The sequence below is a fragment of the Prinia subflava genome, chromosome Z (genome assembly GCF_021018805.1).
Source record: "Prinia subflava isolate CZ2003 ecotype Zambia chromosome Z, Cam_Psub_1.2, whole genome shotgun sequence".
Classification (NCBI taxonomy): Eukaryota; Metazoa; Chordata; class Aves; order Passeriformes; family Cisticolidae; genus Prinia; species Prinia subflava.
Genome location: NC_086283.1, coordinates 22,363,679 through 22,377,016, shown reverse-complemented (window position 1 = coordinate 22,377,016; position 13,338 = coordinate 22,363,679). Strand labels below are relative to the sequence as shown.

General features: G+C 55.5%; 1 protein-coding gene across 1 annotated transcript in view; it reads right to left on the bottom strand.

The window, feature by feature from the left end:
- EFNB1 (ephrin B1) overlaps positions 1 to 13,338 on the bottom strand; it is a 45,160-nt gene that overhangs the window by 14,753 nt on the left and 17,069 nt on the right. The window contains exon 2 of the mRNA XM_063422275.1: positions 1,529 to 1,806. Within this exon, the coding sequence (XP_063278345.1) occupies positions 1,529 to 1,806 (278 nt within the window). The remainder of the gene's footprint in view (positions 1 to 1,528; positions 1,807 to 13,338) is intronic.

Below are 13,338 nucleotides of genomic sequence, written 5' to 3'. Positions count from 1 at the left end.
CCATGAGCTGAAGGACAGCAGGAGGGCTGAACTCTGGGGTCCCAGAGCCAGCAGGTTGGTGCCAACTGCGGTAAGGGAGATAGGAGCCTACATGGGAGTTGTGCCAGGGCTTTTGGCATCCCTAGCCCATCTGGGGCATCTGGGTTGGAACCAGGGGGTCCCGCCCCCAGTGGCTTCAAAGCTGGTGCCCCTCAAGTGACATGTGTCCCCACGTCTGGACAGTGACAGTGACCATTGCTCTGGAAGAGCCTGGCCCCGCCACAGTGACTCAGCCCCGCAGAACCCGTGGTCACTGCCAACACCGAGCCGAGCTGGCTCTGTGGGTTGTGGTGCCAGGTCGTCCCTTCTGTTACTCCTCCTGTTAGGGAAATTTCCCTGGCTGACGATCCAGAAGCCACTTTGGCATTTCCATTGCCACATAGGGAACAGAGGCCCCTGCGAGCCCCTGTCACCACCCAGCAAAATTTGCCATGACAGAAGTGATCAGGGCTCAAGGCTGACTTGCTGCTTCCCTGCATCAGGTTTATTCCAAATTATTCTGCAGCAAGATTCCAACAGCTCGCTGGGGACATCCAGACCAGCAGCCTCAACACAGCACCACACTAGAGCACAGCTCCCCCATCTCCACTGCCTGCCACAGCCTTGCCACCCCCTCCCAAAGATTCCAGGCTAAAAATACCCTGTTTCCAGCTGGGAACACACCGCTCCCACGGCCGGGCGCTCGCTCCCACACAGGCAGTGACCCCTGTGCCGGCTGCTCGCCGCAGAGCCCAGGGCACACAGCGAGGGGAGCTGAGCCGTGGCCACCGTGCCCTTTGCAGTGCACCCAGCCAGGCAGGGGCAGCCAAGCTGGGGAGGAGGGGAAGGGACAAAGAGCGAGCCGGCAGCACTGCCCAGACACGGCTGAGCTCCCCCTCCATCCACACCAGAGCAGGCACAAGCAGATACATTTCTGTGCAGCAATTCCCTGCACACACACAGATCATGGGCTCTGAGAAAATTCCAGCCTCCTTCTTTCTCCCCTCCATAAATGTCATGGTGCACCAAGACACAAACAGAACAAGCCGGTGTGCAGAATATTTCAGCCCCTTTGATCACATCTCATCGCACACTGGACACCACCAGTATGGTGCTGAGGCTGCTCTTGGAGGCAACACCCAGAAATAAGGACAAGCATCACCATTCCTCCTTCTCCCCAGCCCCAAAGCAAAACCCTGCAACACTTCCAGCAAAAATGGCAACAAAAAATAGGGCTCCGGCCATGACAGCACTCCAGGGCTGACCCCAGATGGGGATGTGCTCCTGCTCCCAGCCATGAGCAGGGCAGGGGACACAGCACAGATAGGGACTGGTGACCCACTTGGCCAGTGACACATTCCTCCCCCTGCTCCCATCCAGCGGGACATATTTTCCGTCCGTGTCAGCTCTCTGCACTGGCCAAGTCACACACAAGCGCCTGGTGACACTCTCCAGGCGCCTGAGCCCTCACGAGCCAGGGCTGGCAGCGAGGAAGAGAAGGGCGACTTACATGTGATGAAGTAATCCTGCTGCCGCTTGAATTCCAGGCCCATGTAGTTGGGGCTGAACTCCTGGAACTTGATGGTGAAGCGGATCTCCTGCTCGGGCCGGTTGCACGTCACCAGCACGTTGGGGTCCATGACAGTGCTGCAGGCATCTGCCTGCTCCTTCCTCACCAGGTACAGCTTGTAGTACTCATAAGGCCTGGACGGCTCTGCCTTGGGGCAGATAATGTCCAGTTTATCCCCGATCTCTGGGTAGATGACCAGCCCCTTCCCAGTCATGAACCTGGAAGAGAGGAGAGTAAGAGGTTACCATATGCTGGAGCGGAGGCCACACCAGCCTGGCCCACCCCACCCTGACACCATTTATTTTGAGCTTCAGCTCTGCTGCTCCCCCTCTGTAAGATGGGTTTTGACACCGAAACCAAGTTCTCCTCTTCCCTCACCATCCCAGCCTGCTCATGGAGCCAGCACAGGCTCCTGCTGGCAAAACTAGGGCTGGCTTGGGTCAGTCCCACTCGCCAGCCATGATGAGGGCGGGCACCCTTCCCGGCCCCAAGCCTGACATCCAACTGGGAATGAGTCTTCCCACAAAGACCTGGGAGACGCCGCGGCTCTGCCCGACGGCCAGGCAAGGAGCTTCCTGCAGGGACAGGCAATAATTAGGCATAGGGAGAAGTCCTGACAATGGGGCACAGGGAAGGATCCCGTCCACGCCCCAGCTCCCTGAGGAATTCCTGTCCTTAAATGGAAGGGAAGGAAGCATCCTGCAGGACAACTTCTACTGAGCCAGGCTCAACAGCGTGCCCAGGAGCGTGGGAGGACCGGATGGAGAGGAGCAAGGAGGGAGGAAAGCTATTCGGGGCTGGAAGGCAGGGCATTGGGAAGGGTAGGAAGGTAAGATGCTGATAATTAACATTCGGATCTCGTTATGGTGGGGCAAGGCACTGATTAGGTTTTTTCAGCATGAAGGAGAGGATTAGGGCAGCAAGGAGGGAAGCAGCAGATCATCTACTTTGATGTAGGCAACTAAACGCGTTCCTGATGGGAGATAAGGTGGGAATGGATTTTCCTGCAGAGTTATCTCTGCTGCAACTCCCTCACGTAATCTGGGCGCAGCAAAACGCAAAGTGAGCGCTTTGCCAAGGCTGCACGGCCATGCCTCCCCTTCCGCTGTCGGACACAGCCCATCCCTGCCCCGGCCCACCCCAGAGATTGGCTGGAGGCCGGGATACCTTCTCCCCCAGCCAGCTGCTCCAACTGGAGCTGCAGACCCAATGGAAAGAAGATCAAACACACAAGACCAACCTGCTCCGTGGCTCCATGCAAGTCTTAGCAAGAAGCCACAGAGCTTCTTGCTCTGTACCAGTACAGAGCCTTTGGCTGCAGGAGCCAAGCAGATCCACAAGCTGAGCTGGGAGCAGGCAGGCGGAGTTGGAGCCCACGCACCCCCAGTGCCCTTGGCACAGGCTCTGGAGCTCGGTGCCAGCTGTAGCAGCAGGGCAGACACACAGACATCATCTGCACCTCACTCGCAGCTTGCTGGGTCAGAGAAGCATCCCAGGCACCCAGGGCATGGCGCAGGGACGGTAGGCACAGCCCCACCACGGAGCCAGATTTAGAGGGGTTATGGGTCCGTCCTCCCTGCCTGGCTGCAGCTCCACCACATCAGCTCCAGTAGCACCCTAAGGAGCACAGCAGGGCAGTTGGGATCATCCCAGCCCCAGCACCACTGGCACAGCCACACGTGGCAGGGAGTTTTGTACAAGTCATGACTCGGGCAGAAGGTGACCAGGCGAGAGTGGGAAACTCGGCCGCTGGAAGGTCTTTAGGTGCCCACAGGTGGGATGCAGAGCCCACCTCCACCCTGGCACTGCTGGCAGGTGAGCCATGCTTTGCTTCACACTACCAAGTAGGTCACCTGGCCAGTGGCCAGCACGCACTTCCAAAGACTTGGGAGTGATAAAGGCTTCCCCACCCACGGCCAGAGCCCTGATGCAAGGCCAGAGCAGGAGGCAGGAGCAGCTCCTGTCCCTCCCTCCCCACCCGGCCGCAGACACGCAGCGCAAGTGAACACTTGCACGGGTTCCCACCCCAAGAGGCAGCTGGATCCCACACTCCTTTCTCCACGGCTGGGCTGAGTCAGAGGCTTCCTGGCACAGGACTCTGGAGTGACTCAAGCTCCCTCCTCCAGCCCCTGCCAGCTCCCTCCTGCCCAGAAGATGCCAAACAGGAAGCCACAAACAAGTCAAGCAGATGTCTTGCACCGCCGGAGCAGGAGGAGAAGGCTCCTATCCACCCTCATCTCCATACCAGGAGGACCTATCACACCTCTGTGGCCAAAACCTTGGCCAACACCTGCAAACCAACCAGTCCCTGGGCCACCAGCCTGCTGGGATCAGGCCAAACAGACTTGTAAGCAGGGGAGGGGCCTTGAAGCACCCAAGGGAACTGAGAATCTCCCAGCACCACATCCTGCTGGCACCTCTTCATCTCAGGAACTTCAGGACCAAGGCGTATCTTTGGTTTATGTAAGGATAAAACAAGGAGGCAAATCCCTTCCACGAACACTCAGTCTCAGCTCCAGAAGCACACAGCTGCTGTCTGGGAATTAGCCCAGGAACATCTTCCAGATCCATGCAAACATGGAGCAAGACAGAGCCACTTCCCTGTGCATGGAGCTTTTGCACTGCTCCGTCCAACCGCTGTTCACCACCAGCCGCATTCCCACCTGCACACAGACCGTTTCCCCTTTGTCCTCCAATTTTCCTGATTTTTTTCTCCTCCATTTCCCCTGTTCTCCAACAGCAGGGCTGTTTCCAGATGACAGCCTGGGCAGCACAGGAGAGGAGATAAACCTGAGACATGCACCTCAAACCCCTCACACAGCTCTTCCAGCTTTTCACCACACACAGAGACCTTTATTTCCCCCAAAAATTCTGCTTTGTCACAAGAACAGCTTGTGACGATCGTCCTAGGGAAGACCAACAACAGCTCTCACCATGCCAGAGGCTGGTTCTCTAGGAAATTTTCTTTTAAAATACAGAGTGAAAAGCAACATTTATCATACGCAAAGGAGAGGGAAAAAAATTGTCACATGCTGCCTGAACGCAGGATTTCAGCCAGTTCTGGAGATGAGGAATTTCAGTTCCAAGAGATGGTTGAAGACAAAAAGGAATTACACTCTCGACTTGTCTTCACAAGGACATGTCTTCAGATTTATCTTAACCCAGAGGAGTGAACAGAGCAACTCTTAATAGGGAAATTCATCGTGCCCTCAGAGCACCCGCTGTAATTTCGGGAGGGAAGGGGGAATTTGCTGTTCCTCTGGAAAATACAACTTGATTTCCCGTTTTAAGGTGGGGAAATGGAAGAAAAAAATGAGAAAAACTAAAACTTAGCTCAACCTTAAAGATGAAACAACTCTCAGCCTTAAGAATCACTCTCCTCTACCTTGCCTACCCCACGGGAGGAGGAGGATAATGGCTTCAGCTTTATTCCTGCCCCATCCCTGAAGTGTCCAAGGCAGATTTGATGGGGCATGGAGCAACCAGAGATAGTGGAAGGTGTCCCTGTCCATGGCAGGGGGTGGAACTGGATGAGCGCTAAGGTCCCTTCCAACCCAAACCGTTCTGGGATCCTGTGATTGGCACCATCACCAGTTCACAGGCAACATCCCAGCATCCTTTCTCTGGTGTCCAAGGGGATGAGAATGACTAACTACAGCCATTAAAGCTTAAAACAAATATTTTGTTGCCAGCTGAGCAGGTGGAGAGGGCTGGCAGCTTCATCCCTTAAAGCCCTTGAGGAGATTGCTAGGTGGCACCCATGACTGCCCACCCACAGAGCCAAGGGACCATCCTGGCCATCCCAGACAGGCATCCCCATCCCCAGCACGACTCCAGGCCCCCAGCTCCCGGCCCCGCAGGTTCCTCGGGAGTGATCAGGTGGCAGCGTCCAATTTCCTCATTGTTTCGGGAGGTGTTTTCTGATGGGAAAGGTGAAAAGGGGATTTGTGAGCCTTGTAAACCGATTCCTCTGAGTTGGGTAAACAACGGGAGCTCTGTTGGCAGCAGGATGCTGGGATGCCGGTGCAGGGAGATGGGATTAAAGTGCAGCCTCTCCCATGCCCTGAGTTGGGGGCCTGCTAGTGGGGCCCCCAATCCCTTGCAGAGCCCTCCTCACTTTCCCTTGGGGGTTCAAAATGCAGGATCTGATGGAGAGACCAGGGGCTACAGGTGGGACCTCCTGGAAGAGCCATGGACTCAGCTGGGGCCCGGAGTTGGAGGCACCCCAGAGAGGGTTTGCTGGGAGAGGAGGAAGAACACAAGCCAAGGAGGAAAATTGAGCAAGTTTGCCCAGAGCAAGATCAGGAGTTATATTGGGAGCGATACCCCACTCCTCCACACCAACCTCCCGTGCAGGTACCTCTCCTCCATGTGGGCATATGGAAAGACATGGATGAGCCAACATATTCCCAGCAATCCTGCAGACACAAGTGTCCTGCAGATAAGTCATCCAGAACCTTAAATTCCAACAATACCTCAGCTCCTTGTTAGGGAAGAAAAAAATGGCTTAAAAACACAAATTTTTAAGAGAATGCCTTGACACATTTTCCAACTGCTCTCCCTCTGGATGCAGGCATTCCTTCCACCACGTCAACCACAGAATCTCCAGGGCAGCATCACCTTTCCCCATGTCCACAGCACACAATGCCCCTCACCTGATTTCAGGCTTGGCAGAAATAGAACAACATTTCCCAAGAACCTTCTCCTCAGAGAAGATGTTCTAAAGCTGATGCTGACATACATATAAGATGACATATGCTAAATGCTGTTTGCTTCAAAGAAATCCAAAAATAACTGGATCTTACATGGAGGACGTGTATGTCTGGCAGGGAAGGCTGACAACGCCTGGCAGAGCAAGACCTGCAGGAGCTGGGAGGTTTTCCTGGTGTCTGGGCAGCTGAAGCCCCCATGGGCCCAACTCTCCACACCAATAGAGCGTATGAGTCCTTCAAGATGGATCACAGTTCCCACACACTGGGAATCTCCTCAAAGAAGGGATAGGAAAGGGCCAGATCCAGTAAAAAAGCCAATACTCCGTGTTCAAACTGGCTGTGGGATCCTGAAAAACACTCCTGAACCCAGTGATTTGCTGGTGCCCAGCCATACACAGATCCTGCCCTCTCTGCCTCACTCGTCCAAGCTTCCCTAGGACACAGCAACCATGCCCAGGAACTGGGCACTCTCTGCCACCAGTCAGAAAAATCAGTCCTGTCCCCAGAGCTGTTTTCCAGACCCTGATGTCACAGAGCCACATCACACTCTTGCCATTGGGGGGTCCCTGCAGAGCTCGTCCAAAGCTTCCTTGGTGACATCCAGTCACCTCTGCCCTTGACAAAATCTGTATTTTCACCAAGAAAGAGAATTGAGAGGTCAGTAGTAAAAACTGGAACCTAGCTTAGGTGAAGTGCAACATCACAGGCCAAACAGCATTACCAGACAGGGACAACCACATTGTCCTGAGGGAGCCTGAGCTGAGAACATCAGACACCCCCTGACACAGGGAGAGGTTCTCCTGCTGACACCAGAAGGTATCAGTGAGACAGTGCAGCTCTCATCTACCTTACTTCACCTCTCCAGAGCCAAAGACAATCAAACCAGAGGAATTACACCCTAATCCCAAAGTCCTACCTGAACCCAGCACACCACCAACATCCACAGCCCTTCCCCAAAGTGGTGTCAGTACGCAGAGGCACAGCCCCTTTCTCCTATTTGACTCCCATTCAGCTCTTGGGAACAAAGATACTCTGTGGAAGGAAGTTAATTACAAGTGGAACGAAAAGGTTCCTCCCTCTGTATCTGTCGCCTTCTCGCTCGTCCATCATGCCGCTCATCACCACAAGAGGGTAAATAGGAGCACACGAACCCCCACGCTCTCAGATCCCACTCCTTTCATGTGCTCCTCTATTATTAGTCTCCTTTAGAAGAGCCTGCCATCTTTTTTCCCCCTGCTAATCTATGGGTAATTATTTTCCTTGCCCTTCAGCAGCCCTCTTCTATTTCTGCTCTATCCTTTGGAGCCAAGGTGGCCACAGAGAGCCGGCAATTCCAGGTATCTGAAAGCAGCTCCTATCTCCTCCAATCCTTTGGTCTATCCTGTTCAAGGAGATATTTTTCACCTTCCAGCCCCCCCTCCAGCTCCTCAACATCCCTGGCAGAGGGAACAGCCTCTGCTGAGCCCCCCTGGGGCTGTTCCGTCCAGTCTCCCTCCCAGATACACTCTAAGGCCCTTTTTTTTCCTCATCTCGGGTTTAATGAGGCCCATTCAACCCTCCCAAAGACAAAAGGCCCTTCTCGTTTCCAAACGGATTTACACGACGCATCAGTGAGGCATAAACGGGTCTCCATGGCAACGCTCACCGGCCCCCCCAGCTCAGGGATGCCATTTTCCAACTCTGCTGCTCCCCAAAACCCTTTTGTTGCTTCCCTGCCAGCTGGGAGGCTCCTTGCAAGCTGGTAACCTCCCCATCCCACAATCCTGGGTGCCAGGGGTGACGTTTTTTGAGGTGAAGCTATAAAATGCCTAAGCCAGTGTCTCCCTGGCACAGACACCCTGAAAAGCTCCGCACTGTCACCAACTGCGGGTCACGGTCAAGCCAGGGTTGGGATTGAATGGAAAGGATGGAAACAACAAGTACCAGGGGAAATGAACCCAAACTGCCCCTCTCTGCCCAGAAAGGGGGGGTGATGCCCAAGGCAGTGTAGCCTGTCCATGCTCAAACACCAGCCTCAATCACAGTGTGGCTCCCAGCACCTCTCCACAGGGAGATCTGTGGCTCCGGGGATTCCCATGGCTTTGGCAATGGCCAAGAGGCCACTCCAATGCTTCACACAGAGGTTTGGCAAACAGGAGCCTCATATTCAACACTTTGAACCAGAACTCTCCCCAAGCAGCCTCAAACACTGAAGGCTGAGAGAGCACCTTGCTTACCCGGAGCAGCCCTGGAAGCAGGGAAGGTGGGATCCAGGGAAGGTCTCACTGTAGCTCCTTGAGCTTTGTTCATATGTTGCAGTCACTGCCGTAGCTATGAAGACCAAGCCCTCACCAAACATCGGGGAGACACACCAGAGAACCCACTTTTCCAGGAAAATACCCACCACTGCTGGGTTTCTCAAGCAGGAAGTCAAGAGCAGGATCCTGGTTTCAACTGTAAACCTGCAGTTTGTGGACAGGTCCGCTTTCCCCTCCTACAGTCCAGACCCCTTCTCCTACGGAAGAGTCGCACCAAGGTTACCACCAGCCAAGAGCAGACGAGGGTTCCAGACCACCAGGATGCTGGGAGAACAGATCAGCAGGCTTCAGGAAAGCTGGCATGGACGCTGTGGGATGCCAGCCACACATCAGCACCCACGGGCAGCAGCTGCCACCACAGCTGGTGACATCCGTGGCCCCCAATGACTCAGTCCTCTTGTGCCACACCAGGGCTGCAGGAAGGGCTTTCTCCCTGAGTTATCCCCATAATTACAGCATGGCTAGGGAGAAAACCAAGTGCCAGACTCCCCAGCAGCCCCAAAGAGGATGACAGATCACCACCACCAAAGGCAACGCCCACAAAAGGAGAACGTTCTCCTTTGTCCCATCGTGGGCTTGGCCAGGATGTATCCTGATGGCAGTCCCTCCCTTCCAGGGACAGCTGCTGACCACTCTCATGCCCCAGGGAGGAGGAGGAAGAGGGAAGAGAGTGAAGGCTCCCAGCCCTTGCAGCAGCCAGGCCTGCCAGGAGTAGCCATGTGCTGCTCCATCCTCCCAGATCCGTGCACACTCCATGCACTCAAACGCTGCATCCAAACGATCTCCATGCAAACCTAGCAAGGGGGGGAAACAAAACCTGCTGCTAATTGAGGGATTTTGGAGTAGATTTAATTAGGGCCAGAGCACTGGCGCAGGCTGCTGCTGCCACCTGCAGCACTCTCCGCAGCCGCTGGCATGGGCTCGGGGGACCCCAGGCTCACGCCCACGCCCACCTGGGGTCCAGACTGGGAATGAGGAACACAGGGAGTCCCGCAGGCTCACCCCCGTCGCGCATCCACCCCCCCAAACCCGTTACTTCCCAGCACAATAAGCACCTCCAGCAGCGATGGAACCAAGGGCTTGGCCAAAAAATAGAGGAAGAAAAGCCATATTTTCTCCCTGGAGTCAGATCGTCCCGATCTCCCCTTGGAGGAATCAAGAGGGGCCGAGTTATCTAATTAATGCTGGCAGAGGCGGGAGGCCGAGGGCCGGGGGGCGGCGGTGGCCCACAAAGGCAGCATGGGGAGCGGTCTCCCCGCCACCGCCGCCGGCATCCCCCGGCAATGGGGCCCCACGCTGGGAGTGAGGTAAGAGGGGATTCAAAGGGGGGTTTGTCAGAGGTTTTGTTTTTGGAAACGGGGGAGGGGAAGGGGACAGGGCTTGACAAGAGCTGACAGACAACTGAACAAAACCATAAGGGCCATGAATGGCAACACGGCGCTTTAATTGGCGTAGGAATGGAGAGAGAAGTGAGACAATGAGGCTGGGCAGCGGCGCTGGGGCCGAGGTGCTGGCAGTGGGCACTCACCTTCTCCTACCCGCACCCCAATCCCTACCCCAACAGAGGTTGGCAGCTGGATGCTGCACTGTGACCCCCATCCCACAAAACACCACCTAAAACCCACAGGGAGAACTTGGAGGCAGAACGACAGAGCCTAGCACACATCAGGCATCACAAAACCCTGACGGCACCAAGAGCGGCACAATCCCAGTCGCGGGATGCTGCAGATATTAAATGATCCATTGGAAACTGCTCATGTTCCCGCTCGGCTCCATGTGTTTTCCGGCTTCGGTTTGGCCACTCGTGCCCTGGCTACAGCCCCGCTCATCCGGAGGACGGGGGGCCGGGAGGGGGAGAGAGGGAAAGGTAGGTTAAAAGGGAACACGGTTGGATCAGCGGGGTTCCCACTCCTTCCCTGACCCCTCCGAAATAAAACGGAGGAGATTTTGTCTCCCAGTTCCAAAGCAAAGAATTACTTTGGCAGGGGCTGCGGCGGCGGCTGGGCGCCCACTTGGAAGGGAAAGCAGCAGGAATATGCCCAAGGAACCCAAGACAAACCCTCCCTGCCAAGCCCCCCTCATTCTCATGCAGATCAACCCCAGTCGGGACAGAACGGAGGCAAACTGGAGCCCCCCCTCCCCAGAGCATGGCTGGGGGCACAGGGAAGGGTGGGTGGGGGGCTTAGCACACCAGAGCTGACACAAACCTCAGTGTTTTCCAAGATCCCCCCCTCTTCCCACCTCTCACTTTTCCACCTCAGTTGGAAAAAAAAGAACTGAAAGCTAAGAACCAAGAGCTTAAGTTGCAGCTGGTAGTTGGGCCTTAGGAGAGAGGGAGCCCTTTCCTTCTTGAACGCCAGGACCTGACACCTCACTTAACCCTGCACCCCACAAACACAGTTTGCAGCTGAGAGTCTCAAATCTCGCCATGTGACAGTGACTGGATGTTCATGCTGCTGCATTCCAAGGGCTACAGGAGGGCTCCTCAAATCCCTCAGCTTCCCACTTCACTGGCCACCTCCAAAGCAAGGAAGAGGAGCCACCAGCCTCCCCCATATTTCTGAGAAATACCAGAAAAATAAAGCCCACACATGTCCTGGGGAGCAGCAGAAACCACAAGGTCTCCTGGATTTCCCCTGGCTCCCAGGAGCCCCTCACTGTGTCCCAGCACTTGGGTTTCCATCCCTGGAGATCCCACCGAGGGCTGGGTGGGCTGGAGCTGACACTCCCACTAGAGCTCCAGAGCACTCACCCAGGTCCCTGGGGCTCTGGTTCAGCCCAGGGATGCAATGCTGCGGTTTGAAGGATTAATCCCAATGTTAGGAACTGGGCAGGGAGGAGCAAACCCTGCAGAGGGTTCCCCATCCCAGCTGTGGGATGCCCTGCCCTGCCCCGACAGGTCTCCCGGGTTTCGCCAGCCCTGCCAGCCCCTGGTCCCAGGGGAGCAGCGTCACCCCCACCGCGCCGCCCTGACTCACACCGGGCCCTTTGATCCCTCTGCTCCCAGAGTGGCCAAACAAGTTCTGGCATTCCAGCTCTGGCTCCCGTCTGGAAGCGCCATCTTCCCAGGCAGCTGCAAATCACCAGCCCTCAGCCCTGGCGTCATTACTGGGAACTTGTTCAGCTGCCACCGGCACTGGGGGTTATTAAGAGCTTCCCAACCCCCCATCCCAACACAGGCCATGTCCACATCTGCCCACAGCTGTCCACCCCAGCTAGAAGGGACCTTGATCATTCAGGTTCAACTCTGCCATGGGCAACAACACCTTCCACTAGCCCAGGTTGCTCCAAGCCCTGTCCAACTTGGCCTCGGACATTTCCAGGGATTCACAGGCAGTCACAGCTTCTCTGGGCAACCTGAGCCAGGGCCTCACAATTTTCACTGGAAGAATTTCTTCCCAATATTCCATCTAACCCTGCCCTGTGGCAGTGAAAAGCCATTCTCCTTTGTCCTGTCCTCATCCAAAGTCCCTCTCCAGCTGTCCTAGAGCCTCTTTAGGCACTAGAAGGGGTTCCAAGGCCTCCTTGGAGGCTTCTCTTCTCCAGGCTGAACCAGGTCATCCCAAATTCCTCACTCCCACACCAGTCCCACCACCAGCTTGCTGCACTCAGCTGCCCGAGACCTTTGACACCACTCCACGGGGATGGATGGGGCTGGCTTAGGTCTGGGACAAAATGCTAGAGATGAGTTACAGGACCCCAGAAGTTTAATTGTTGTCTCCCCTCTTGTTCTCCTGCACAGAACTGAGCCATCACCAAAGCCTGGGGAGCCAGCTCTGCAGGAAAGCTGGATCCAGTCTTCTCTTCCAGTCCTGCTCTGGATGTCACTCAGCAAGGCAGAAACTGCCCCTTTATCCCCACAACCTCTTCCTAGTGCTGCTCAACCCCTCTTGACTGTCCTGTTCTGGCACAACAGCCCAAATTTTCTCCATATCTACACCAAAAAGATCCTCTTAAAGGTTTCACTACTGGAAGCAGTTGGGACACTCTTGTGCTCCCCCTCAGCAGCCCTTCCACTCGCTCCCAGTTTACCCAGCTGAAGCCTGATGGAAAGAGCAGCAGCTGAGGGAGGGGCCAGGAGAGAGAGCACAGGAGTGTCAGGTTTTAATCCCTCCTCCAGTACGAAGAGATCTGGCTTGTACTTGCTTTTATTTATAGGCCAGATTTACATGTACAGCTGAACTTCAGTCCAAAGTACTACTTCCAGCTGGGAATGCAAGAGAAGACGAACCAGAACCCAGCACTGGCTCTGGTGTCACAGGCACTGCCAGAGCTGTAGATCTCAGGACTGGTGCTTCTTTCCATCTCCAAGGATGTCACCAGACTCCACCGGGACACACGGTTCCCACTCCCAGAGGGAGCTTTCACAAGGCACTAAGCAAAGCTCGTAGTTAAACCTAAAAATAACCCAGCCCTTGGGCCTGGTGAGAAGGAGGGGGAGGAGGAGGAGGAGGAGGAGGAGGAGGAGGAGGAGGAGGAGGGTAGAGCACCCAGCCTGTCCCGCTCCAGCACCAGCAGTTTCCAATTGCCTGCGGCCGGGGAGTGTTCCCAATCCTCCCCACGAGACGAAAACCTTTGCCTTGCCACCCACACTCATGGAAGAAAACTGGCGAGAGCCCCAGGAGAGACCAAAGTCTCCCCCAACCACATCCTGCCCCCCTGCTTTGCTGCCAGATGCGATCCCCCAGAGCCTTGTCCCAAGATCCTGCTACCTCCAGCATTCCTTCCCATTGGCAGTCCT